This window comes from Muntiacus reevesi, chromosome 13 (assembly GCF_963930625.1).
Source record: "Muntiacus reevesi chromosome 13, mMunRee1.1, whole genome shotgun sequence".
Taxonomy (NCBI): Eukaryota; Metazoa; Chordata; class Mammalia; order Artiodactyla; family Cervidae; genus Muntiacus; species Muntiacus reevesi.
The window spans coordinates 1,513,061-1,541,038 of record NC_089261.1 but is presented as its reverse complement, the minus strand read 5'-3'; the positions used below and the strand labels follow the sequence as shown (position 1 = coordinate 1,541,038).

Sequence of the window (27,978 nt, the reverse complement as noted above, 5' to 3'; positions counted from 1 at the left end):
GGGGGAGGGGCAGACCTGCAATCCTTACAGGCTGGGTCAGAACAGCCTCAGGCAAACGGTGATAAGGGGCATTCTGTAATCCACAGAGTGACTGTTAGGGAAATAACTTAAATAGTAATATGGCAATACGTGGTTCTATGCCACCTATCAGAAACACACTGGAAAGATACACACCGTGCTAAACGCAATCACAGGGAGCCGGGGTGGGGCTATCGAGCAGAGTGGACTTCAGAGCAAAGAAGAGTAGCAGGGATGAAGGTCATTTCATGGCAGAGGGAAGTTCCTCCATCCTCAACATTTACATAAGTAACAGTTTCAACACACACAGAGCAAACAGCCTCAGCACTGCACGGAGACACAGAAAGCCCGCGAGCTCAGGCCGAGACCCCACCCCGCCCCTCACTCAGCAGCTGACGCAGCCAGAGGATGCGGACGGCACTCAACCAACGGCCCTAGCTGACCTCCGACTGCAGCAGAACAGCCTTTAAAAACTACACGCCGCGTCCTGGGCCACAAAATGCGTCTCGAAAAATCTGAGAGCGATTCAAGTTACAAAGAGAGCGTTCTCTGACCACAATGCAATTAAGTGAGAAATCAATAACACAAAGCTCTCTGGAAAATCCTTAAGTGCCTGGAAACTAACTAGCACACATCTGAACTTTATGTATGTTTAAATAACATCTGTCTTTTACACAGAATAGACGTTCTCAGCAGAGTCTGATCTGAGAATCTGTCAGCCTCACACAGAAGTCCAAGCGGGACTTCAATTACTGACACGCAGCTCACTGACTAGCTCAGAAGCTTCCTGAGACAGGGACTGCCGTTCTATTTCTTCACTTCTGTCTCAGTGCCCAGCACATGGCCTGGCTCAGGGCTTAGTATCTGTTTGATAAGTCAATCTTATATTGGGAAATACTGCTAGGATGCAAGTAAAGCACACCACACCCCCCTGCTCAGCCACTCGAGCCCATCAGCTCTGATCCCGCGAGCCTCCACTTGAAATGCAGTGTCTCTCCTTCTTCGGTCCAAGTGCTAATGAGCAAATCCCTCAATAAAACTGTGCATTCTTACTGTTTGAGATTAAATTACCTCGGGCAGTACTGAAAGCTTCTGCTCATTTATTAAAACTATTCTGTAGTAGATTAAGTGATTTCATTATCCTTTGGATTAACTAATCCATCTCTAGGCCTGCCATTTTATCAGAAAGCAATGAGATTTCAAAGTAAAGCTCTCTTAAATTAACCTTTAGAGGCTCCTTGATTGTATTCAATTAGGTTTTCCAAGAACAAGAAAACAGTGGTACAACAGAAGCTGTTAAATATAAAATTCAGAACCGCAGGAAAGCACACTGCAAGGGTGAGTTACCCCCGTTGCCTGGCTCCTCTGCCACGGTCCCCTCACACTGTCATTCCCTGAAGAGACAGTCAGAGACGCCAAGCAGCAGAACGCATGGGTGATGGTAGAGGGCATGGATCACCACCTCTCTCCGTAAGCACTAAGGAATTAACTGTGTACTTATTAGCTTTAAAACACAACTGTATACAAGCTGAGGTGCTGATTAGAATAGAAAAAGAAAAGACTCAATCTGTAAAGCAATGGTTCAGAAGCACCACACGGCCTTTAGGGAGTCATTTATCCCAATTCCTGGGGGTGGGGGGGCTCAGGCAAACCTGACAGTAAGCCCCCTCTGATGGTAATAATCCCAGATTTAAAAACTTCAGTGAATAGTTGGTGGCAGGGCGCAATTTAAAAGAGGAAAATGCGTTAGATAAAAGGCAAACTCACAAGGGCTTGCAGTGTAATGGACAGCTAATGAAATTACAGCGATGAGGACGGGCACTGTAGGACGCCCCTCAGGAGGGTGGCGGAAGGCGAGCCGAGTGTCTGCGCCCGCTAATTGGCCAGCGCCCACGACGGGCAGCAGGCTTGCTCCCAGCGCGGCCGGGACCAGAGGGGGAGCGCGTGCAGCCAGTCACGTATCAGCCCGCTCCTGCCGGCTGCGGACCCGGCCACCACACGGCGGGTCCTACGCGGCGGGCTTCAGGGAGGGGACGCTCATCGGTTCCTATGGCCAGATAAGGAAAGGGCTCTGGCACGTCCGACGTGGCTCTCGACAAATTAGGAGCTCTATCGGATACATCTCTCAGCTTAAAAAGATTATGCATATAAAATTATATCCAATTTAAACTCACAGACCTTGAAATAAAAGAAACAGCATCCCACCTTACTTTTAAACAGCAAAACAGATATTAGTTTCATAGGAAACGAAAGCCAGACAGAGAAAAGCCGTATGTAGACACCACTGCAGAAGTTTGCACGGTAAGCAAGGGGAAATGCGTCTGCAGCACACACTGTCTGGTATAGAAAAGGGCTTTTCTTTATGTACAGTGACCCATTTTGCTCTGCATTGTATTTCCTCTTGCATTTTAAGTACGCAGGAAATGAAAAAATTTAAAATTATTAATGGAGGATGTTAATGAATTGATTTACTTTTTTTTTAACCTAAGGCAATGTACTTTTTTTTTTTTTTTGCAATGTACCTTAAAATCACAGAATCAGAGAATTTAAGTGGGAAGGAAGCAAGAGACATTAGTTAAGTCATTGATTTAATGCTTGAATGACTGCAATCAACTTGGCTACTTAACTTTTTAAACAACTTGATATATGGCAAAGTTCCATAATCTAGGGGGAGGTACTTTCTAATTATCTCAAATTAGTCAATTTATGTAATGGTCTAGAAAAATTTAAAGCTCATGTTACAAGATGATACAAAATAACAAAAAAATAACTGCTCTGAATCTATCAAACATGTAGCAGATGCTAGAGTGTGCAGGACTTCCTCACTTAAGCCTCCATTTTACAAGGAATGGAGTTTAGGAGGAAAAGGGAGGCCCAGAGAGGCTAAGTAATTTGCAAAAGGTCACACAGTGACAGGCAGAGCTAACACTCAAACCTGACTTGACCTTCAAGTCCAAGGTGTGATTCTCACAACACGGCCCACGGACCAAGCACAGTGTCTACAGAAATGCACTTTTCAGTCTCACTAAGCACCTCTCAAATTCTCAATGTTGAGGGTTGGTTCTCAGGAATCTGCGCTTTCCCCATAGTCTTCACAGGGTTTTACAGGCAAGCTTGAGAACTGCTATTCTAAAAATGAACCTTCAACGTCTCCCATGACATTCGATATACAAAAGTTCAGACAGCCACTGAGCTCCGCTGGATGCTGGGAGGCGAAGACAGGCCCTTCTGAGGAGCTCACAGTCTGGAGGAGGCACACACACTGGCACTTCAGTCCCCTCAGGATCTGGCAGGCAGTGTTCCGTAACAGGGGGACGTGAACTACAGATACAGAGAGCCCCCCAGACATGCCCTGAGATGCAGAAAGCACCCACCCTGGACTTGGGTCCAGGGCGAATGGGACAAGGGAACATGAGCTCCGGGGTGCTAGGGTTGGCCCCCCGAGGGATGACCCCTCGCGGGGCGGGGCAGGGCGGAAGCTCCCCAGACGGAGGGGGCGCAGAGAGAGGACGGGGCTTCTGGGGCAGAGGAGGAGCCAACCAGACTACACAGAGGCCAGGTCAACCACCAGAGGCCTTGCTCTCCACACCAAGGATCTGGGGCTTTAACCAAATGGCAGAGGGGAGCAGCTGACAGAGAAATAACCGGATGGCAACTGCAAACCGTTTCAGCAGCCAAGAAGCCGGACAGGAGGATGATAAAATCACTTATGTTCACGCAACGCTCAGCATCATATGTAATGCCAACAATCAAACACCATCGGCGGGAGACGGGACGACCACAGGTGGTCCACAGAGCGGAAGACAGTGCAGTCACAGGAGTGACCCACGGAGGCTCACAGGCCACGGGCGAACCAAGGAAGCGCGGCCCTCGAGAGCAGCAGTCGCAGAAACCCACACGCTGCCCGGCTGCAGCGCCGTGACCGACGCGCAGGCACCCACGGGGCCCACATCAAACGGGGAGCGGCTACTGACGGGCTCAAGGCCTCCTTTCAGACTGACGAAGACACTATACAGCTGGCTGTGGTGATGGCTGCATACCTCTGTGAACACACTAAAATGTACAATTTTCAGTTGGTGACATATATCTTATGTGAAGTATAGCTCAATAAAAAAACAATATAAAGGAAAAAAACATAAGGGGCTGGGCAATACAGACTTATGCTCAAGATCTCAGCCCGAGATCACACTGGGAGCTACGGTACAGGTGTTCCTGGGGATCGGCCCACTGTCAGGGTGCAGGACTGACTTCTCTCACTTGGCAAAATGTTTCCAAGATCCATCCATGTTGTATCATGTAGCAAATCTTCCAATCCATCAAAAAAAGGATCTTTCCATTTACTTAGATTTCAATTTCCTTCATAGTGTTCTGCAGTCTCCAGCAAACAAACATTGCGCCCCCTTGGTTAAATCTATTTATAAGTATCTTATTGTTTTTTAAAAATTTTTACCTTATACGTGTTGTGTTAATCTCAGGAGTACAGCAAAGTGATTCAACTGTACATACACAGGTGTATCCTCTTTCTCAAATCCTTCCCATTTAGATACTGGTGGGGAGCAGAGTCCTCTGCTCTGTGGGAAGGAGGTCTCTGTCGTCCATCTGGTGCAAACACTGCAGTATGTACCGCTCCCAACTTCTGCTCCACCCCCGCCCTTCCCCTCCCCCCGGTAACCACTGGTTCCTTCTCCAAGTCTGCGAGTCCATTTCTAGTTTGTAATAAGTTCACTTGTGTGATTTTTTTTAGATTCTACATGTAAGTAATACCATATTTGTCTTTTTCTGACTTACTAAGTATGATAATCTCCAGGTCCATCCGAGTTGCCACAAATGGCATTATTTCATTCGTTTTAAGGGCTGAGTAACATTCCGTTGTATACACATACCACACTTCTCCTCCCACTTGTCTGCTGATGGACATCTAGGTTGCCTCCATGTCTCGGCAATTATACCCAGCACTGCAGTGACCACTGAGGCATATGTGTGCTTCTGAGCCATGTTCTTCTCCAGAGGCATGTGGGGTCTCAGTTCCCTGGCCAGGGGTCAAGCCTATGGCCCCTGCAGTGGGAGCGCAGCGTCTTAACCACTGGACCACCAAGGAAGTCCCCCAGATGCATTATTCTTTATGATGCTACTATAACTGGAAATTCTGAAGTTCACTTTCAGTTTTCATTGCTAGTATAGAGAAACGCAGATAATTTTTATAGGACTGCAAGCAGATCAAACCAGTCATTCCTAAAGGAAATCAGTCCTGATCATTCACTGGAAGGACTGATGCTGAAGCTGAAACTCCAATACTTTGGCCACTTGATGTGAAGAACTGACTTATCTGAAAAGACCCTGATGCTGGGAAAGATTGAGGGCGGGAGGAGAAGGGGATGTCAGAGGATGAGATGGCTGAACGGCATCACTGACTCAATGGACACGAGTTTGCGTAAACTACGGGAGCTGGTGATGGACAGGGAGGCCTGGCATGCTACAGTGCGTGGGGTCGCAAGGAGTCGGACACGGCTGAGCGACTGAACTAAAGTGTATCCTGTAACTGCTGGATTGGTTCACTAGCTCCACCAGCTCTTACGTGCCTTCCTAGAGGTTTGCCAGGCAGCACGCAGGCCGTCTGCGCACAGACAGTCTTACCTTCTCCTCTCCAATGCCCCTCCTCCCTCTCTCATACCCCGCTGCCCCAGAGGGAACACGCAGCGAACGCCGAGGGGCTGTGCTTCCTGCCCGTGCTCACCAGGGACCGTGATGGCAGCCCTGGGTTTCCAGACGCCCTGGGGCAGCTGGAGACAGCAGCCTTCTAGTACTGGTTGGTGAGTGTTTTCATCACGAATGGGTTTTGCATTTTGTCGAGTACTTTTTCTGCACCCACTGAGATGATTCTGTGGTTTTTCCCTTTTATTCCACGACATGGTGTGTTATTTTTAATTTTCATGTTGAACCAACTTTGCATTCCTGGGATAAATCAAACTCGGTCACGGTGCACAAGTCCTTTTATTTGCTGCCGGATTCTGTCAGTATTTTATTGAGAACTTTTGCATAAGAAATATTGGTCTGTAGTTTTCTTTACTTGTGATGTCTTTTTCTGGCTTTGTTAATCAGGGTAATACTGGCCTCACAGAATGAACAAGGACATGTTCTCCATTCCATTTTTGGAAGAGTCTGAGAAAGTCGGCTGTTAATTCTTTGTAAACGTTTGGTAAAATTTACCAAGGAAGCCATCTAGTCCTGGGCTTTTCTTTGTTGAAATTGTTTTGATTACTAATTCTGTTTCTTTAGTTGCAATAGGTCTATTCAGATTTTCTTTCTTCTTGAGTCAGTTTTTTATAGTTTGTATAACTGCAAGGAATCAAAATCATCAAGGTTAAGTAATTCGTTGGTGTACTGTTCACAATATTCCCTTTAATCCTTTTCATTTCTATAAGGTCATTTAGTAAAGTCCTCGCTTTTACTCCAGAGTCTAGGAATCTCAGCCTCCTCTTTTTCTTCTTTGTCAATCCGGGTCTGTACATGTGCTGATCTCGTCAAAGAACCAACTGCTGGTGTCAATTATCTTCTCTGCTGATTCTATTTCTGTTATTTCTGCTCTAATCTTTATCATTTCCTTCCTCTGACTGCTTTAGGCTGAGTCTGTTCTTCCTTTTCTACTTTCTTCAGGTAGAAGGTTAGATCACTGATTGGAGATTTTTCTTCTTTCTAGAGGTAGGTGTTCACAGCTAGAAATTCCCTAAGAGCTCCTTTTCAACATCTCCCATAGTTTTGTTAGGTCACGTTGTGAACATTTCTTCCACTATTAATTTCTAACTTCATTCAACTGTGATCAGAAAAGATACTTTGTATAATCTCAATCTTGTAAAATGTATTGACATTTGTTTTGTTACTCAACACACAGCCTATCCTGAGTGCTCCATGGGTACCTGAGAAGAATGTGTATTTTACTATTGAAGGATAGTGTGTAAGAGATGTCTCACAGGCCTGATTAGCATACAGTTTATGAATATTGTAGCTGGTTTGGGTCTCGTGTCCTTGGCTAGGTTTTTCTATCAGGCTGTATCCCAATCATTTACTGCTCTGCTTATTCTGCTAAACGATGGTTTTATAAGTGGACAGTTCAGTGGCATTAAGTACATTAACTCATACTATTGTACAACCATCACCAGCATGCATTTCTAGAACTTTCTTCAAGCATGATGGCAACTCTGTACTCTTTAAACAATGACACCAGGCCCCTGGCAACCACCATTCTACTTTCAGTCACCATGAATCTATTTTAGGGACTTCATATAAGTGGAATCATAGAAGATTTGTACTTCTGAGTGTTGGTCGTTTCATTCAGCACAATGTCTTGGAAGAAACCTCAACATCCATTGACAGATGAATGGATACAGACGCAGTGTATATATTATGATGGACTAATACTCAGCCATAAAAAAGAATGAAATAAGGCTATTTGCAGCGAGGTGGACGGACAGAGAGATTATCATATTAAGTGAAGAAAGCCAGAGAAAAACAATATATGCTATCACTTATGGGTGGAATCTAAAAAAATTATACAAATGAACTTATTTACAAAACAGAAACAGACTAACAGACGTAGAAGACAAACATGATTCCCAGACAGGACGGTGGTGGAGGGGGATGAATCAGGAGCGTGGGATCAGCAGGTACGAATCACTGTATATAAACCAGACAGACAACAAGGTCTGCTGCACAGCCAGGGGAGCCACGCTCAGCGCCTTGTAGCGGCCTGTACTGGAAAAGAACCGTACGAGTAACTGCATCATTCTTCTGTCCCCCTAAACCTAACCCCCAGAAGGGCAGGCGACAGAAGAGCCTGGCTGTGAGGTGACACGGGCAGAAACCACACAGCGAAGGGGACCGCTGAGAGGAACAACTCGGCGGAGCAAAGACTTTAAACCTGATAAGCAACATCCTAATTTAGAGGAAAATATGTTTTCACTCTTAGTCCGGGTGAGGCCTCCACAAAGCGCTCATCCAGGAGGGACTTGGATGAGAATTGCTGCCGCAGCTGAACAGGGGCAGCGTGGCGGTCCGCCGCTCTGGAAGGGAAGGCACTATTTCTCCTGGGACCCCGGCACGTCCAGGGCTCGCGCTGCTCAGCTGCCAGCAGCAGCTGCCCTGGGCGGAAGGACCACAGTTACCTGATAGCCCTCGGTTTTCTTCTGACACCACTTCAGCAAGGCGTTCCTCTTGGACCCCCCATATTCTCTTGCCAAGGCCGACAGAGGATCCTTCCTTTCTTCCCTGGGAAGTGGAGAGAAGAAACATTTCAACTAGTGTTCCTTATCAGAGCACCCCTCCAAGCCAGAAATCCAACAAAAACAGAACACCTCAACAGAACAAACGCACCCTCGGAGGCGGACAACAGGCAGATGCATCTGCACTTGTCCGACTCTGCTGTCAACTTTTATGGGTCCCGCAGACCCACCGCTGTTTGGGGCTCAGTCGCCTGAGGGGAGGCCCTGCTCGCCACCCACAGGGGAACTGCGCAGGGCCAGTGCGACACGGCCCGGGACACTCAACGCAGCGGCCGCGCTGGCAGCGTGCGAGAGCCGCCACAGCGCCTTCCCCTCGGGCCTCGGCCTTCCTCATCGCTACATTTCATTTCACGCAAACTCTATGTCCTCGGCCACTTCACCTTTGCTTTAAAGCACTGACTACAATCACAGAGGACAGGGTTAACCCAGCTGAAGGGTCACGCCTGCCTTCAGAGAGCACACAACTGGGGAAGCGCGTTAAGCACGAACCATACCCGCAGCACGTCTCAAACGCCTTTGCTGCTAAATTGCACATTCTTTATTGACTGCAAGTAATTAGCATTTTACCTTGCACAAAAAATAGAGTTTTTCTGTAAACTCACTCACACGGCACCTCTTTACGAGGCACAACCGTGTCAGGCCATCCACATGCAGGTGCTAGGCGGTGGGCAACACAGGGCCCGCCCTCAGGGAGCGTCGTCGTGTGGTAGGGGACGGACAGAACACTGAAGCTGGGGGAGGAAGCGACAGCTACACAGGGGCCATCCCCGAGGATGCTATGTGGGGTGCTTCAGGGCAGTCAGGAGGCAGAGTAACATCCTGCCCCAGACCAGACACTGAGTCTAAAAAGGCTGTGGCCAGCATGGCAATGGAGCAAGGGAGACCCAAGCCCGACCCCTCCAGCACCAATCCTTCCTTCCAGGGACCACTCCAGGAGCAGGACAGAACACAGGAGCCCGCGGAGAGTGAGCTCTGCAGAACAAGCCGTCCTGGCAGCAGATTCCGGCCCCACAACCGCACACCTAACAGTCCAGCCAGTGTCCCGGACGTCACAGGTGGCGCAGTGCCCTCCTGTCTGCATTCACCCCACAAAGGATGGGAGGACATCAGGGCACGCATGAAGAACGAAGCTTTTCCCGTCGAGAGATGCATTGAAATAGCACCAATTTGTGTTTATTTTAGAACCAAAAGTAAAATACAGAAATACTCCCACCTGCAGTCAGACCCCTGTCTTGAAGAATGACACTTTTATGCATGTGCTGGCTCACCACATTCCTATTCTAGCTGAAAGGGCTCACAGCGGTTTGTCACAACAGCACCAAACACAGGAAATGAGAATGAAGATAAAGGTGAGACGTGAACAAAACAAAAGAGTAAGCCAAGGGACAAACAGAAAGAACTGCCAGAATCACTGTGACAGGTTTCCTCCAGCTCACACAGCCGTTCTGCTACAGAGACAGCCTAAAACAGCACCAAAGCCCAGCGCGGTCCACGGGCACAACGAGAAGCTGCAGGAGGGAGCCTGCGAGGCTGAGGGGTCGTCTCCTGTAACTTCACTGTCAGACAAGGAAGCCAAGGCCCAGAGAGGCCCTGGGGAGGCGCACGGCTTCTCGCAGAGGGGCTAGGAACAGTGGGCGCCCCGCCTGGGGGCACTTGACAGAGCCCGCGTGGACAGCGCACCCCTCGCTCAGCCAGAGATGGGTGCCCCCGCTGCTCACTGCGTCCGGGGCCGCTCTTCTAAGAGGTCGGTCCCCAAGAAGCAGGGTGTTAAACCTGAGTGTATAATCTGAGTTTTAGAGTCCAGATAGTCCACTTTTGTTCAGACCTGTAGGTCAATAAACAGGAAAGGTCCAAAACCACTGCCGCCGCCCTCTTCGTGTTCAGCTTCCACGTTCACTGAGCCTCAGCCTGCCAGCGCCTGCCCTCCTTCCCCAGCCCCGGCCCTGAAGGCCCCGCTCGAGGTCCCCGCCTCCGCCTCCCCTGCACTCCACCCACACACGGTGTTCAAGTGTCACTAACTCACAAAAAACAAAAATAAAAACACCAGCTGCTTGGGGGAAATAATTATTTCTGTAACTTTGTTTTAGTTTTGTACTTTTCATCATCTTTCTCCACTCTGGGCATAGAAGAGTGGATCAGAAAACACTTGGCCCATGGAGAACCCACACCAGGGCTGAATGCCCTTATTTCACAACCGGATCATTCACTCCCAAACGGCCCGGGGTGGCCCGAGGGGAGTGCCCCCGCAGGAAGTGCCCTCTACCTGATGCGGCTGCGGGCGGTGGGGGTCACGGAGGCCGTGGGCGAGGAGGAGAGCGACAGCTGCGGCGAGGTGGCCCCCATGGCCATGAGCGCGGCGGGCGATGCGCCCTCAGGAGCTGACACTTCACGCTTCATCTCCTCGCTGCTCCGTCTGGACACTGCAGGTTTAGAACAGAAGCAGTTCACATGGAGCTCTTGAGACATCTCATTCAGCAGGTCCCCACAGAGCAGAGACCCCCGTGTGTTACTCCATCAGGCCTGACTCTCAGACCCCATGGACTGCAGCCCTCCAGGCTCCTCTGTGCATGGCATTCTCCGGGCGAGAACACGGGAGCGGGCTGCCGGTCCCTTCTCCAGGGGTCAGACTCGGGTCTCACCTGCATTGCAGGCAGATTCTTTACCTTCTGAGCCACGAGGGAAGGCCAGAAACTACTACACAGGAGGAAAAACTAACATTGTCCTTATCTGACTGATAATGTGAAAGGATTGTATTATTTTACTTTAAAAAAGTGTAAAAAAAAAAAAAAAAAAAGGTACAGCAGTTGAAGTGTACACAGAAGCCCACATCCCAGCACACATCTGGCCCACCGTGAGTCCCAGCAAACCTGGTTCAATCACAAACATGACCAAACCCAAAAACACTTGCTCTCAACTACAATCAACAAAATCCTTCTGAACTTGGCCAAAAACACTGAAGAGACAAAAAGGAAAGATAGGGGCCACGCGTAATTTGGGGACAGGCCAAATTTTACAAAAACAGGAATCAATGAGATGGAAAAGCAAAAGACATCAAGTCAACTACTGAGAAGCAAGAAGCATCAGGAAAGTCCTACTTGGAGAGTCCGACAGAGTCAGGCATGCACCGCAGTGGACTCACAAAGCCCTGAGAACTGGAGGTGGAAGCAGCCCCTGAGAATGGGGCCACAGGGGAGGCGGCTTTCTGTCCACAAGGCGTAGGGGACCAGCGGGACTCACAGCGTGGGGCTGAGCACGAGGGCCGGGAGACACTAGACCAGGCCCTGACCCCAGACGGGCCGCCTCCGCGGGCGCAGCAGCGGGGGCCGCTGCGGTGCCAGGCCGGACTGGCTGGGACGCAGGCCTGCCCGCACCGGGCGCCTCCCCGGCAGGCCGGCTAGCAGCTCCTGGCTGTGGAGGGCCTGCGGCTCTGCGTCTGCGCAGTGGTGGGCCCCTCGGCTCGGAGGAGACACGCTTTCTCCTACAATGAGGTCTTAGTAAAAGGACGCACTTGCGCATCCGACAGAGTTTTATAATCATTCTGCCTTTTTCTTCCACTGTCAGATCTCTGTATAAATCTGAAGTTTCTTTCAAGCGCTGTGCTAGGAAGCGGGGTGAGAAACCTTCGTAATTTCACAGAAAGCAAAGGAAACAGACTAAGAAAGAGTGGGAAGGACCCTGTGACAGGAAAGGCTCCGGGCCTTGGCTCTGCAGGAGAGATTCTGGTGGGACTTTCCACTCAGCTAAGGAGTCCTAAAACTACCAACTGAAATTCACATCCAAGTGGGATGTTGCCCACAGGAGGCAGGGGTGAAAAACCTCTCCTTTGCTGGTCCAACTTCTAGTTGAGCTATTGAGGGGTAAAAGAAAGTCACAGAAGGAAAATAACAAGGACGCTGACAAACGGAAATGTCAGCTCAAGGAAACCAGCACACCAAGGCCATCAGACACAGCACCGTGACGCGGCCCTTCACACGCCGACACCCGGCTTCAGCGCATCTCTGGTGTGCTGGGAAACAACCTCCACAACAGTCACAGCACATCCCGGGCAAAGATCCCGGCCCTCCATGACTACGGCTTCTCTGATAGCTCAGCTGGTGAAGAATCCGCCTGCAACGCAGGAGACCCCGGTCCATTTCCTGGGTGGGGAGGACCCGCTGGAGAAGGGATGGGCTACCCATGCCGGTATCCTTGGGCTTCCGTGGTGGCTCAGCTGGTAAAGAATCCGCCTGCAATGCAGGAGACCTGGGTTCAGTCACTGGGTTGGGAAGATCCCACATTTGTTAAGTGAGTGGAACTATCTAGCTCTTTTTTTTTATTTTTGAAGTCAGGGCCAAGAAATATGATTTCTATGAAATCTGTAAGATACAATGGGGAAATTCAGAGTGAAAAACAATCAATTAAAGCGGCAGGTAAGGTTAAACGAGGCTAGAGAGAAGGCACTCAGCGCCACCAGCAGACCTTCCTGGTGCGTCTCTCCAGGACGCCGCAGGGGAAAGGCAGTACCTGAGACGCTCTTTGCGCTCTCCATGGCAGGCACTCTCGGCAGAGCAGCAGGTCGGCTGGCCGAAGACGTCCTCAGCAGATGCTCTGCACAGGGTGGAGAGTGCCACAGTGAGGAGACCCCACCCCGAACTTCAAGGGCACAGGGAGCAGGCAGCGCTCCTCTCGCCCAGAGGAGAGGCTTGTCCCTCCTTCCCGTCCAGGCCCCTTGACGGCTCCCAGAGTCCCCAGTACAAACACCTCCTGCCAACAAGGGCCATTTCATTCACTTGTATTTCCAGGGATGAGACACTGAGTACAGACCAATGATTCCAAACTACTGAGAGCTACCTCCGTCTGATGCAATTCAACCAGAAGCCCAAGACGCTCTGCCACATCAAGGCCTAAAGGCACACAGTCCACACGGTGCCCTGTGAGCCTACAGTGTGTGTGTGGCAGGGGGGCGGGGGTGGGCACACAAGTCCACGGCCAGAGATGAGTCAGGGTGGACACGGGAGTACAGGACGAGTCAGGGTCATCAAGCCAGAGGGAGAGGCCACCCACCACGACTCGGGCGATGGGAAGCCTTCAGCAGTGCTGACGAGACCATCTGGCCGGCTGTGCTGCTGGGGAGCAGCACTCAGCCCAGCTCAGCCCTGACCGCAGAGGTCGGGGGCCACAGTCTCAGTGCTGCCGAACCTCGGGGCCGCTGGAGAGCAGAGAGGGCTGCGGGGGACGGCTCTGGGGGCGGTGTGGCTGCTGTGTGAACATCAGTCTGGGGGCAGCAAGGACCCCCAGGGAGGACAGAGGCAGTCCGCACCCCACCTGTCCGCCCCCTTTGCTACACCAGGCCGGGTCGGGCGACTCTGGAGTCCCCTGGGGCAGCAGCTCCCCTGTCTCCTGGCCCGGCCATGTCACTGCCCTGGGGCCAAGCTCCAGCACCCCTTCCCGGCACCTGCTTCCCACAGAGGGCACCCCAGACCCAGGCCAGCACACCTCTGAGCCCGGCGCCGCTGCAGTCAGGCCGGGAGGACAGGCACAGGAGGGCTGGATGTGCTGCGTGTGCCTGGGCCACGCGCCAGGTGGGGCCGCATGAAGACTGCTCACCCCTTCTGAGAGCAACACACTCGGAAGGGAAAGGAGAGTGACCGACACAGAGGGCCCCGCGCACGTGTCTGTAAGAACAGCCTGCCTAACACACACTCCCTCTCAGCTATCAGGGCGTCAGCTGCCTCTCCAGGACAGCGTGTCTCACACACTGACACGCACTTCCCGTGCCCACACGGCGCCCTGGAGGGAAGGCAGGGCAGGGGGACTCACACCGCCCCGAGCCACCACCCCTTCCCTGTCCTCAATCCTGACCCCGTGTGGCTGCCTGCGTCCTCACAGAAGCACACATCATGCACAAAGACGGACTAAGCAGAGCTGGGAGAACACGGAAGCCTAGGAGACAGGAGTCAACATTTTAAATGGAGCCCAAGTGCCCACTTCAGTTACAAGACGGGTCCTGTCCTAGAGACTTCATCTCCCAGGAGACAACAGTGAGACCAGGTAACAAACGCACCGGTGAAGGGCGGGGGCCTCCAGGCACCCAAGGGGGGCGCAGCGCAGGAGGCCCGCCCACCCGCTGCAGCCGGCTCACTGCATGTCCAAGGACCCAAGTCATCTCCCTTCTGAGGAGGCACCTTCCAGCGGGCCCAGCGGGGCGGCCACACCCCCCGCACGCACACACCCTCCGGTCTGCCGCATGGGTCACTGACGCACGCGAACTGCCAGCGCACTGCTTCGGAAAGGCAGTCCAGCACATCAGGCAGATGAGGAAGGCAGGAGACAGCAGACGCTGCGGTGACCGGGTCTGTTCTCGGAGCCCCTCTTGTCTTTAACCCATGCGTTACACAGAAACCATAGGCCCTGGGCAACACGTGAGGTTGGAGCAAGGAGGGAAGAAGGCAGGACCTGCCCTCGTGGAGCTGAGGCTACGGCGGAAGTCAGACGTTTAAGACAACCGCGTGCGAGGGACGCAGGAAAGCAGCAGCACCGGGCCGTGAGCTGCCCGAAGAGTCTGGGGAGGCCTCCCTGGGAAGCGACGCTGCAGGGAGCAGAAGGGTGACTGGCATCCTTTACGCAGGCACAGCAGAGGGGCTTCCTCAGTGCTCAGCAGACACCAGGAAACGCCTGGACCAGCAGGGCTGCGAGGGCGGGGCTGAGGAGCGCGTCCCCACCCCTGGGGGCGGGGCATCGGGGACAGTGTTCCGGGGGGCGGGACTGAAGAGCGCGGCCCCACCCCTGGGGGCGGGGCGTCAAGGGACACTGTCCTGGGGGGCGGGGCGTCAGGGACAGAGTCCTGGGTGGACACCCTTCCGTCCGCGGAGGGGTGGGGTGCAGGGGGCGGGGCGCGGTGCTCGCGGGTGATGAGCAGACTGCAGGGCAGAGAGCGGGCGGCCTGGACACGGGCAGTGCCAGGGAGACATACACGGACTCAAGGCACGTCAGGGGCAGACTCGCAGACTGCTGACCACGTGGACAAGCAGGTGAGAGAAAGGAGGGTCCCCGCGTGGAGATGCGCGAGGAGGAGGGCTGCGAGAGGGAAACAAGAGGCACACACTGCACGGAGGGCCGGGAGACGCCCAGGGTCGCCGGCACCGGCAGTGGGTGCGTCCCGGGGACAGCGGGGAACCCCCAGCTGACACCCAGCTCTGTCGGTGACAACCTGGTGGCAGGAGGCCATGGTGGCCGGGGTCAGAGCTGCTGCAGATGCTGGGGAGAGAGTGAGGGGCGAGAGTGCTGAGGAGACTGGAGCAGCAAGTGGTGGGCACGCCAGGTGAAGAGGCAGGAGCTGCAGGGTGGGCCCATGGCTATCCGAGCCACGCCCGCGGGGTGAGCTGGGGCCCAGGGGAGGAAGGAAGCCGCACAGAGACTCCCACCCACCCTCCTCATCAAATTTACAGGCAGCGCAGTGGGTTTAAAACCAGGAGCCGAGGGCTTCCCTGGAGGTCCAGGGAGTAGGACTCTGCGCTCCCCCTCAGGACACACGTTCGATTCCGGACCCAGGAACTAAGATTCTGCATGCCACAGGGCAGGGCCAAAAGAAAAGAAACACCTGTGGCAAGAGAAATATGTGACTTCTTTCCACTATTCTGCGTGCTTGAAATGTTTCATAATATTCTGGAGAAAATATGACAGCCTAGACAGTCTGGTACCCACTCTAGTGTTCTTGCCTGGAGAATCCCAGGGACAGCGGAGCCTGCTGGGCTGCCGTCTATGGGGTCTCATAGAGTCGGACATGACTGAAGCGACTTAGCAGCAGCAGTTTGGTTTATCAAGACAAACACCAAGAACCACCTTCAGAAGTGATCAGATGCACACTAGGCTGCAAACACAGGAGGGCGTGGTTTCTCTCTCAGCCTCTCCTGGGAAGCTCCCCGCGTGGGCTAGGCCAGAATCGGGCTTCGGTCCACCCTTTGGAGAAGGCAAATTGCTGTGAAATTTTTCAATAAAAGGTTCTTTTTCTTCTAACTTAAAAGACTTGGCTTTCTAGTGAAACCTCTGTACTTTGTATGACATTTGGTACATGTACCCTTACCATAAATCATTTTTTTTCAAAATACTGAATTTTTTAAAAGGTTTACATCTCTGTCCCCAAGTAACACAATTCAGTGGGATGATCACAGCAAGACTTTCCTTGCAGAAGGTGACTGTCCTTGGACCGGTCAGCTTTCTTGGACGTCTGAGCTGATGACACCAACATGACCCTCAGGCCACACCAACCCTGGGCAACCCCAGCTCCCCAACTGTCTGCATGACCAACCGAGGTCTCTGCCTGACCATGAACCTTAAAGATCAGTGGGCAAGGGGACAGTGAAGACCCCCCCAACTACCTGGATCCATGTACCTGCTCAGGCTACAAACACTAGCTCACATGCAGTCTACAAAGGCCCACCTGTTAAGGCCCAGACCACCGAATTCAACTGCCAACCATACCAACAGAAGTCTACTTAGAACAAGATCTCTGGTCTGAAACACTTTCCTGTGTCTGACAATACAAGCATGACAAAAAAACAGAAAAAAGCTACATCTTTTATAACATACGTCACCGGAAAAAACCAACAAATTACCCAATTTAAGCACAGCAGAACAGAGGCAGCGCCTTCTGAATCTCTGGACTCTTCAGACTGCCAAGGGCAGACTGTGCGGTCTGAGTCACGCCGGGACAGAGGACGCAGCTCAGCAGCACTCGGGTCTCCCGGCTCAGTCGGCCTGGAGAGCCTCGGTGGCTTCCGAGGACCGAGACTCAGCTGGTGGTTCTTGGTTTTTAACTGGTTTCTTTCCCTAGTGAGTGTTTAAGATAAAAGGCTACACTATCAACAAATTCTCCAGTAAGAAGTCACCTGAAAGTGCTTCCTGCTCCCTGCATTTGCAGTTTCAGCCAAGCCCAGTAAGGCATCCGAGCAGACAGACCTGGAGAGTGAGGGCAGCTCTCGCAGGGGTCCGCAGATCCCCGTGCCCCGTGGCGCCACCACCTGACCGTGAGCAGGACATAAACAGAAGGGAGCCAGGAAAAGCCCCGGACACTCACCACATCAGTCTGTGTCCTCAACAACCCTGGCCCACACACCCGATACACCCATTTTCCACCAACAAAACCAGGGTCACGGGGAAACTCAACAGCAATCTTTGCCCAGTTCCCCAAGCTGGTCCTTTCCTAAGAGCCACCTGGGGTGCTTGTGAAATGAAGTGTCCATGCCGCTTTCCCAGACAGTCCACGTCAGCACGTCTGAGGTAAGGCCCAGGATTCCGCATTTTACCGAGTGATTCAGGGAAAACTCATCAACAGGCAAATTTGAAAAACACGGCTGGTGCTAACCCATAAACAAGTTACACAGTGGACACACACAGGAGAGGGGGCCCCTAAGTACCCCTCACAGGCCACGGAGAAGGGCCCAGCAGGGAGACGGGAGCACACGCAGAGCCGGCATGAAGGAGCCAGAAGAGCGTCAGGGGAGGGAGCTCAGCATGGCCAGACACAGCCCACAGCCACCGACACCGTGGACCACGGCCGCTCAGGGGACAGGGGAGGGGGCGAGGCTGACCGCAGGGGATCCTGAGCCTGAGCGAGGGTTCCCGTGACCCCTGACTCACATGAGGAAACAGCATCAAGAGGTCAGCCCCGGGACCTGTGGGCACACACACAACCTGGGACCCAGACGGGGGCCAGGATGCGACCCTGGTCAGGATGCCCCGGGAGCCTTTAAACCCCACACGCCTTCCCTGGGCGGGGGCCCTTCCGGGGAGGCCTCGGGTCCCACCAACGGGAGAAGTGGAGGCGGCAGTCGGGGTGGAGAGCGAGCCTGCAGGGTGGTGGCAGCAGCCTGCCCTGGGCCCCGCTGCGCCCCGTCCAACACCTGTGCGAGCCGAGGAGGCAGGAGGCCCCCACCACGGCCCCGCCCCAGGAGGCAGCGGGGAGGAGAAGGACCCGACGCCCAGTGGCAGCGCCACAGAGAGCCCGTGCGGACGGACTGCCCAGGGCCCGGCTCTGTCTCCACTCCTCTCACAAGTGCCCCGGAGCACGGGGGCCAGGCTGCCCGGCTCCAGCGCTCAGTAACTACGTGAACCTGCGTTCCTGAGACGCTCAACTGCCTGAAGCCTCATTGTCTGTGTTTATAAAGTGGGGCTAACCGCACACGCCCCACGAAGCACTGTGAGAACAGGGCCGAGCAAATGTGCAGATTCCTGCCACCCTTGGTGACACCAGGAGCGTCGTATTCCAAGATGTGTCTACTAGTAACTACTCCCCGATCGGTAAACAGGACACCTTCTTAGTAAACCTAAGACACAGATGTATACCGGGGTGGCGGAAATAATGTCAAGAACAAATGAAAAAGAGCCAGATGAAGAAAACCAACAACAGCAGTGAAACACGGTGCCCAAGACGTACCTTGAACAGGGATCTCCCCGTAGTTTGGTCTCTTATCTGAGAGGGCCGTCAGGGGTTTGGACGTGGAGATCGGTCCACTGATGGAATGTCTCTGAAACCACAGGACAAAGGGTGTCAGACAGCAATGTCGTGGTCACTCAAGTGCTGGCATCACAGAGGGTACGTCCTCCAAACTTGCTTCCCCCCCGCCCAGCCCCCTCCTAGAAGCCTGGGATATTCAGGGTCTTTCAAGTTTCCACATAAACTTTGCATGAAACCATCCACTTCCATAGGACCGTGTGCGGGGACAGGCTGGGTGTGCAGCCCCAGCTGAAGGAGGGTGTGAGAGCCAGTGACACAGCCTCGCAGCCCGTGAATGTGACGGATCTCCCCATTCCTCACCCCTCTAACTCCTCTCAGGGTCATCTCATGGTTCTCCCTGTGAGGTCGTGCACAACGCTTCATTCAGCCTATCACTAAGCATCTCAGCTTCTGGCTGTGGACTGGGCTGACAGAATCGACACAGGGAGAATCCCCCAGACAGGACCGAGTCCTCTCCCCCCCATCACCCTGCCACACTCTGCTCATCAGAAGTGAATCACGGAGCCCAGCCCCGCCGGGAGGGGCAGACAACACTCGAGCGTGGCAGAGGAGGCCAGGATCGCGGGAGCGGTTCAGAGCCCGCTGCCCCGTGCCTGACAGATCTCCTCAGCCCTTTGCTTCTAAGGTCATTTAGGGCAGGGCTGTTTAGCTCCACTTCACAGTGTGGCCCCTGAGGGTCCCTAATGAATGCTCCAAGGATCCAGAGAGGACTTCCCACGGTGGGCAGAGGAGCAGAGGCAAACGAACCCTGCCCCACGCAAACCCTGAGAAGTGCCGGTCCGCCAGAGCCCCAGGAGCCACTCTTTCCGGCAGACCAGCCCCTGCCCGGCCGGCCGGGCCCACCCTGTGCCACGCGTGTCGGCGGCCTCAGCCAGGACCCGAAGGGAGCCCTGCGGGGCTCCGGCCTTGTCCGCATGGCTCTCTGCTCCAGGCACCCCCCACCCCAGCCCTCGTGCTCCCTCCTGGTCTCCCCAAATGCAGCTTCGCGTGGGCTCCTCCTCCCTGCTCACCACGGAGAACAGCCTGGGCCGCAGCAGGACTCGGCCCCAGGCCACATGTCCGGCGACCTCTGAACAGAACTGCCTCTGACCCCTGGTCTGGCCTCCCGGCTGCCCATGGTGCAGAGCCACCCAGCCAGGACCCCTCACGGCCTCAGCAAGGCCTGAAACCCACCACTCGTCACCTTGGGCCCTGTTCCCAGGGATACTTTTGTTCACCAGGAAAAGGCCTGGGGGTCTATGTGTTTACAATTCCACACGAGTTTCGTGCACAATCAGGTTTGAGAAGCGTGTGCTAGCTAAACAAGTGCTAAAATGCTACTGACTGTGGCTTCTATTAATAATTACTAGTTTGTTTTCCAAGGTAGAGAGATGAGATTTCTTAATCTCTTATCTTTACAAAAGTTTAGAAATTGACATTATGAACATTAAACCTCAGCTGACAACCACTATTTAGAGAAACTTCACCTTATTTGAAGATTATGATATCTTAGTGCCTTTATTTGCTTTCATTTATATTTTCATGCCTTTATTTTTTTTTATTATCATGCCTTTGAAAAATCCAATTAATAGAGTGCAAAGAAAAAAGCTCCTTATAGATAGAATATGGAGTTTGTTCTGCCTCCCTTCCAAACTAAGAGTGTAACACTTCCCGCGCACACGCAAAGCACAGGCACACACCTGCATGGGGGAGACGGCGGCCGCAGGGGGCGTCTTCATGGGACTCGGGCTCAGAGGCGTTCGGGGGATTGCTGCCGCGGCAGGGCTAGGCCCTGGAAGACAGGAAACACACGGTGGAGGAGGACGTGACGGAGAACAGCGGAAGCTTCACAAACGCCCCCCTGTAGGGAGCACCGGCCAGCCGGCACTTGGGGCTTCCGGGGAACAGCTGCCACCCCACCTCCTCAGCCCCAGCAGCCCTGCGCCAGGAGGACAGTCTGCTCCCTAGACAAGCGGTGCTGGCTTCCAGGCCTGGCTGTGCCGGTCACTGCACTCTTGCTGCTTAATTACATGGTAAAGTGCTCCACAAACCGAGGACGCCACGTGCAAAAACCTCAGGAGTGCTTCTGTGGCTGCATCAGGTGATAGGCTGGACATGCGGTGGGCGTTCTTGGCATGTTACGTGAAGGGAAGCTGGGCTCAGAGCAGCTTTCCTCCCCGCCCCTGTGGGGCTCCGCACATTCCCTCACGTGGATCTCCACAGGTGTTCCATTTAATGCACAATGTATAATATCCGCTCACATGTCAACCTCGCTCTCTAAAATGAACCGCACAAGAGGAGGATCCCAGGAATTCCCTGCTGGTCCAGTGGCCAGGACTCTGTGCTTTCACTGCCGGGACCCAGGTTCAGTGTCTAGCTGGGGAACTAAGATGCCCCATGGCTGTGAAAGAATTTGTATTAAAAAACAAGAAGGGGCCACTGGATGGCAGTGGTGGTGGCCTGAGCGAGACGCCAACTGCGCTCCCAGAGACAAGAGCAGAGCGAGAGGGCTTGACGATGGGCTGATGCCGGGGAGGAGGAGGACGGCTCCGAAACGCCTGGCCTGCTAACTGGGCGGCCCGGCGCTGCCTTCACGGGAGAGACGGCAGCTGAGGGGCCAGGTCTAACGCCGGGTGTCGGGGTCTGGCAGCACCTGAGCACACAGGCCCGCGGGGCTCAGAGGATGAGCGGGCCCAAAGTCCCAGACCTGGAAGCTGCCCGGCTCGGAGAAGACACCTGACCCCCGCCTGGAGTAAGCCCGAGTCTGTGGCCGAACAGACCCCAAATCTCCTGCTAAAACTCTCCCTGCAGGAAGATCGACTCCCTGACACTGCGTGGAGTGCGATGAGACTTGGAGCAGGATGGTGACGCACACCAGCCAGTCTAGAGGGCACATGCGTGAGCGTGCCATCCGCCAGGCACAGCAGACAAGCTACCTTGAGACGCGCTGTCAAAGGACTTGATGAGGGTCTTCACTGTGGGCGTCGGCTCCGAGGACGTCGAGGACCTCCTGCTCAGCCCCATGCCCTGCCTCAGGGCCGCCAGATCTCTCTCCACAGCATTCATGTAGTTATACACCCGGCCACGCTCCTCCTCCTGCCTGAAAACAACACGCAAGTCAGGTCACTTCTGCACATACCCTAGAAAACACACACTTCCTTTTCCCAGCTGAGAAGCATTAGAAACTATCAGCTTAAAAAACAATGGTATCACTTGAGCTGAGTAAATCACCTGGTCTGATAATCTCAATAGATTCGTGAATTCCGGGAAACGACATTAAAATTTTTATATCAGGTCATCCTAACTAGGTTAAGTAACCATCGGTTTCCGTTTCCATCTGTGTTAAGTGTAAGGTGAGAACACTGGTAATCAATTAGCAGTGAGAGGGAGGTGGCCTGGCTGAAGACCCTGACTCAGAACAGGGGCCGAGAGGTCTGGGCTGCCGGGAAGGCCTGTGCTGTCCCGGGAGGGCGAATCTGGCTCCATCCAACGTGCCATTCAGGCTTCCCCGGTGGCTCAGGAGTAAGAATCTGCCTGCAATGCAGGAGACGCAAGAGACCCTGGGTCAGAAAGATCCTTTGGAGGAGGAAACAGCAACCACTCCACTATTCGTGCCTGGAAAATCCCATGGACAGAGAAGCCTGGTGGGCTACAGTCCATGGCGTCACAAAGAGTTGACACAACTTAAGTCACTAAACACCACCAAAACAAACAAACAAAAAAAGAATAGCAGTGTTTCAACATTTCTGCAAACCTCATTAATGTCTAGGTTAAGAAGATGGTCAGATTCTCATTTCTTCTGTATTCAATCTATTGCGATATGAAAAAAAAAAAGCAGCCTCATGGGTACGTAGTTGGAAAAGGCAAAAGTATTTTAATGAGATTGCACTGGTCGTACAGAAATGATAGCTCACAGAGTTACACGTGTTTCCCAAATGCTGATGCTTACCATTAAACGATTTAAAGGCTCCTGTTGCTATCACTAGTGATCTCATAAGGAAACCCTTTGTGGGGAGCTGCTGAGCTTGCAATGGCAGATACAAGTTTTCCAAGATCCTAACATTTACTTAAAAGACCATGTTTCATCACTGGTGCCAAACACTGTCAGTTGTTTCCTTGAAGTGACAGGCTCCTTTAATCGTTTCCAAGAAATATCCACCAAACACCAAAGTCTGAATACCAACAGCTCGAGTCAGTCATTCTTAAGTAAGGATTTTCCCTCCATGAAAACACTCGGGGCTCTCCTCCAGCCCCCCCCACACCGGTGCATGACGATGCGGCAATGCAACTCCCACCTGGACCTCAGGACTGAGACAAGTGATGGGATAATTCACTGCTGCACCAAGGACTGGAAGGGAAACCACTCTGTGAAAACGCCAGTGGCTGGGATGGGCAGCACACCTGGGAGCCAAGGCCTGGGTCCCCCAGCAATTCACGCCTGCCTTCCCCTCCATGGGCAAAAGGCAATACAGCGCAGAGGGCAGACTGCCTGTCAGTGTCCCTGTAAAAACAGCCTGAGCTCAGAGAGCCCGAGAGGGCCTGCAGACCCCCTCCTCTCAGGGGCTCGCCCGGTGAGCGTGCGTCTCAAAGCCTGACAGGCTCTCGGGAGCCCGTGGACCGAGTCTCAGAGCCCAGCCTGTCAGCTGAGGTGCCTCTCGGATGGAGCATTTCTGACACACTGCTCCCGCAGTGGTGGAGAGGAGGAAGGGTGTGTACGAGCGAAGAAGTAACGACCTCCCCACTCACTCCATGTGCTGCCCAGTGAAGAAGCCAAAAAGAAACAGCTCACCAAGACTCTCCACCAGGCCATCTACTAGACCTAGGCGACGATAAAACACAACAGCTCTTCAAGTTGGCCTGTTAACTGTTTTTCTAAATTTTCCCCCAAGCCTATTTAAGAATTGTTCAACGTAATCAACAATCAAATTCTTAATACTAACCTCCAACTCTGACACTTAGAGAGAAATACTTGGGGCTTCCTGGTGGCTCAGCTGGTGAAGAACCCACCTGCAGTGCAGGAGACCTGGGTTGAATCCCTGGGTTGGAAAGATCCCCTGGAAAAGGGAAAGGCCACCCACTCCAATATTCTGGCCTGGAGAATTTCAAGGGCTGTATAGTTCATGGGGTCACAAAGAGTTGGACACGACTCAGCAACTTTCATTTCACTTCTACTTAATAAAAAAAAAAAAATCTCAGAAACCAGTCTCTCCCCTCACACACAGTCTCCCTAGGAACTCGGGGTGCATCATGTAAGACTTCTCACAGGATTCCAAAGATGTCTACGTTAAATGGGAGAAACTCCATGGGTTATGAGCACAAGACACTCCTCAAGCGAGCAGCAGAGAGAAATCGGCCTGCGCTCTTCACTCGCGTCTGAGACGCCCGCTGACGGACTCCGGCCATGGCCCTGAGCGGTGTCTCATCTCAGCCCCACAAAAGCTCTGTGACGGAAGCAGCACTGTGTCCACTGCAGAGACGGGCGAACTGAGGTCCTGACCGAGACCCCAAGGCCAGCAGCAGCAGCAGCTGCACGGGGCCGAGTCTGTCTGTCTCCAGGGTGCGCACCCTCCGTGACGACGACAGCCCCGGGAACAGCGAGGGGCTGGGACGGGGGCAGAGGACAGGCAGGAACCGCGATGGACCAGGCGCTGTGGCCACTCCAGCCCCTCCAGAGCTGGGGACTGCGCACACTGACGACAGCTCAGAAGGACCACGGGGCCCGTGCCACTTTACAGGGCGACTCAAGGACTGACAGGCTCTGGGGAGCCCGTGGGCAAGCTTGGACTTGGGTCACTCCCATTGGACCCAAACTCGGTCACAGCAGCATCAAGACACAGTCTCCCTCTAAAGTCACATCACAGAACCAGGACTCACGAGCTCCCTATGGAAACTGAAGGGCACAGCTGGCTTCCCAAACTTACTTGCGTGATTTTATTTCCTCCAATTCTTTTGTGAGCTTCTCATTTTTCTCTTGAGCTTCATGTAAGCGGCGCTTCAGGTCACCAATCTCCTCTTGGGCTTCCGACTTAATGTCATTTGCAATGACCACCGCGGTCTGCAGATCAGCCTGGAACTGCCGCCATTCCGCTGACTCCTCCTGCATTAAAAAACCATGTTTTTATTTCCAAAAGAGAACAATGAACATGTATTTTAAAACAGTAAAATGTGCTCATGATGAGCCTGCTGTAATGCACTGTCTCAAGGGATGACTGGTTTCTTTTAAATCCCAGAGAACTGCTATTACCTATTTCTAACAGATTACATAGTTATTTTTAGTGAACGTTGCTCCTGGTGAGGAAACGTTGCCAGCTGACCCGCGTGCTGAGGCAGCAAGCACGTAGGCTGCTCAGTGAGGATAATCAGGTCAGGCCTCACTTCCTTGTGGCAAGCTTCAAAGTTAGTCTTGTGAAAATAAACATATCATCCAAAACATGCCTCTGAAGAGCTCAAGCAGGTAGATACATGGTGTGTGAACTACACTGGAAGATTTTACAGTGAAAAACTATAAATATCCTGACATCAAAAATGAACAGGGAAAAAAAAAAATCTAAGGAAAGGAAGAGGAAGCCAGAAGGAAAACACTAAATTTAACCTCTGCAGACAAAACACCCACAAGGAGCGGCAAAGGACTGACCACACTGCGGCCTCCCACGGCCAGGGAGGCTGCAGGCGTGGCTGGGCTACCGCCCAGGGCAGCCGCCGCCGGGAGCCACGGCCGCCACCCCGGAGGCAGTGCCCAGCACCCCCAGCTGCCTGAGTGATGGAAAGACATAAAGGAAGAGACATCCTGCTAAGTCGTGCCTGGCTCGCGTGACCCCATGGGCTGTAGCCCGCCAGGCTCCTCTGTCTATGGGATTCTCCAGGCAAGAGTACTGGAGTGGGTTGCCATTTCCTTCTCCGGGGGATCTTCCCGACTGAGGAATTGAACCCAGGTCTCCCGCATTGCAGGGTCAACCCAAACCTCGAGACCACCATCCCCCGCCTTCTGCATCAGAGTGTCACTGCCATTGCAGACTGATCAAATCCAAAGAAGACAGCCCACAGGGGGCAGCTTAGCCTGGGGCCCTCCATAATCAAGGGCTCAAGTCGTTTCTTCCAGGATATGACACCTGCTCCCTAAGGGCCATTCGTCAAACATGGCACCAGCCGCTCTCCGAGGGGACGGCCTTGCTCCCGCCCGCAGCCCGGCGGCTCCGGTCACGGGCAGCTGCGGGCGGTCGGAGGCGCCCGCCGGGACAGTCATGAGCGCTTTCCTACCCGCAGTCGCCTGTGGAGGGTCTTGATTTCTCTCTCCATGTCATGTTTTTGGTCCTGGAGCTTTTTAACCGTATCTGAAAAGACCACAAAAGTTTAACTATTTATTCTTAAACCACGTTTAAAAGGAAAAATAGAAAGGGAGAGGGTACTTAAATATGTTATTCAAAAATCCATCCTGCCCAAAGACATAAAACTTGAAAAGGAATTCCAATTCAAGTATAAACCAGTATGACTCTTTAAGGAAAGTATCAAATTTAAATTGCAATTTCTGGATGACTTCCTTCCGCAGCGTCCTAATTGTGAAACAAAAAGCTAAGCTAAATCAATTGTTAGAAACACACACACACTGTTGGCTCATAACCAATCAAAACAACACTGACTGCAATTAAAACAGGAGCTTTTAATCAAAAGGGTTATTAACCTATTTTTACAAGCATAACTTAACTTTGCACACTGCAATAAATTCCAGAAAAGTCGTGAATTTACTAAAATTTTTACAAACTTAATTATTTAATAACTTGGGGGAGCTGCTATTTAATTCTATAGGAAATCTTTTCACAAAGGATTAAGTAAATCAATACTCCTCAAATTATTTCTTGCATAACGTGAATTTCCTTCAAACAACGTCATGCAGCGTGAACATCTGATGAGCACCGCTAATGTGCAAAGGCTGCTCTAGACAGACCAGGGCTGCAAAGATGAGCAAGCAGACAAGGCTGTATGCCAGAACCCAGGCATGCACAGGGAAGTCGCTTTCTACTATTCCGAAAAGTCAGCTTTTTATGAAATAAAAAGTGAATCACTTTTACTCAGTAATTCAAGAAAATGGTCATAAGTACCTACTTTGTGTCAGAGTTTTGCACAAGGTACCTGAGATATAAGGAAAGGGGGGGAAAGGTGCAGTTCCTACCCTTTCAGAGACAGAAAGGAGAATGTTTTCATTGCAAAGGATTAAACTTTAACAGTCTGTCTCTACACAGCTGCTTCAGACCTCACTTCACCTAGAAACTCAGGGGTCAAAAGGTCTATCCCATTTGGCTCAGGGCAAACAGGGAACACAGGTGAGCGAGCAAACCCAGTACCGCTGGGCGAGGGTGGCTCTGGAACCAGAGAGAACTGGGCTCTGTCTGACCTACGTGTAGATGAAATTGGGGTCTTGGTGATATCAGCAGACACAGCCAAGGAACAAGGACAGAAACTATCACAGTTCCAGTGTGGAAAACACTAGGGGTCACACACCTTTCATTTATAGTACATTTACGTGCAAAAAACTTTACAGTAAAAACAAGCAAAACAGAAAAGTGTGTATCTCTCCTCTGCTGAAAACTGCTCCCCCTCCCTCCTGGTGGCAGATGACCTGTCGTGTACGGCAACTTACACGAGACACATGACTGCAGCTCTTACTGCCCTTTTCTCAGGTGACGCTGTAAGCCACACGCCATCTCAGGCTCACCATAAAAAGCCCAGGCTTCATTCTTTGCTCTTATCCTTTTCTCTTTACCAGCCTCTGCGTTCACGGCCACAGGATCCCCGTAAGCACGGCCTCAAAGGACACTCCTTTGCCCTCAGAACTGCGCGCTCACTGCTGCCGTGACTCCCCTTGCACAGGACGCTGACAGCCAGTGGACACACTGAGGAGTCTCCAGGGAATCTTCTTACTCATACCTTACAGAAGCACGAGAAACGACAACGGGCTTTTCCTCCCTGGAAACGCGGGCGCCGGCGGTCCAGTCCTGGCTGTGAGGAGCGGGGCAGAGGCCTGTCACACAGGGCAGCGTGGGGCTCGGTCACCCTGGGCCTCCACACGCAGCGCCCGCCTCGCAGCCCTGAGTGGGAGACGCTGCCATCTGCTGCCTCCCTCTCACACGCACAGCGCGCTCTCTCAAGGGCAGAACCACACCCACCGCCCTTTCTAAGTGTTAGCTCAGCTTTACAACGCTGCTTTTACTCCAG

The 27,978-nt window shown here is 52.7% G+C and overlaps 1 protein-coding gene across 4 annotated transcripts in view; it reads right to left on the bottom strand.

The window, feature by feature from the left end:
• SPECC1L (sperm antigen with calponin homology and coiled-coil domains 1 like) overlaps positions 1-27,978 on the bottom strand; it is an 86,681-nt gene that overhangs the window by 13,970 nt on the left and 44,733 nt on the right. For all 4 annotated transcript variants that reach the window (XM_065905085.1, XM_065905088.1, XM_065905086.1 and 1 more), the window contains 8 exons: positions 26,026-26,099; positions 24,690-24,865; positions 21,705-21,868; positions 20,469-20,560; positions 18,709-18,799; positions 12,798-12,881; positions 10,558-10,714; positions 8,178-8,280 (listed from right to left, as the gene is read on the bottom strand). In XM_065905085.1, coding sequence (XP_065761157.1) covers positions 8,178-8,280; positions 10,558-10,714; positions 12,798-12,881; positions 18,709-18,799; positions 20,469-20,560; positions 21,705-21,868; positions 24,690-24,865; positions 26,026-26,099 — 941 coding nt within the window. The remainder of the gene's footprint in view (positions 1-8,177; positions 8,281-10,557; positions 10,715-12,797; positions 12,882-18,708; positions 18,800-20,468; positions 20,561-21,704; positions 21,869-24,689; positions 24,866-26,025; positions 26,100-27,978) is intronic.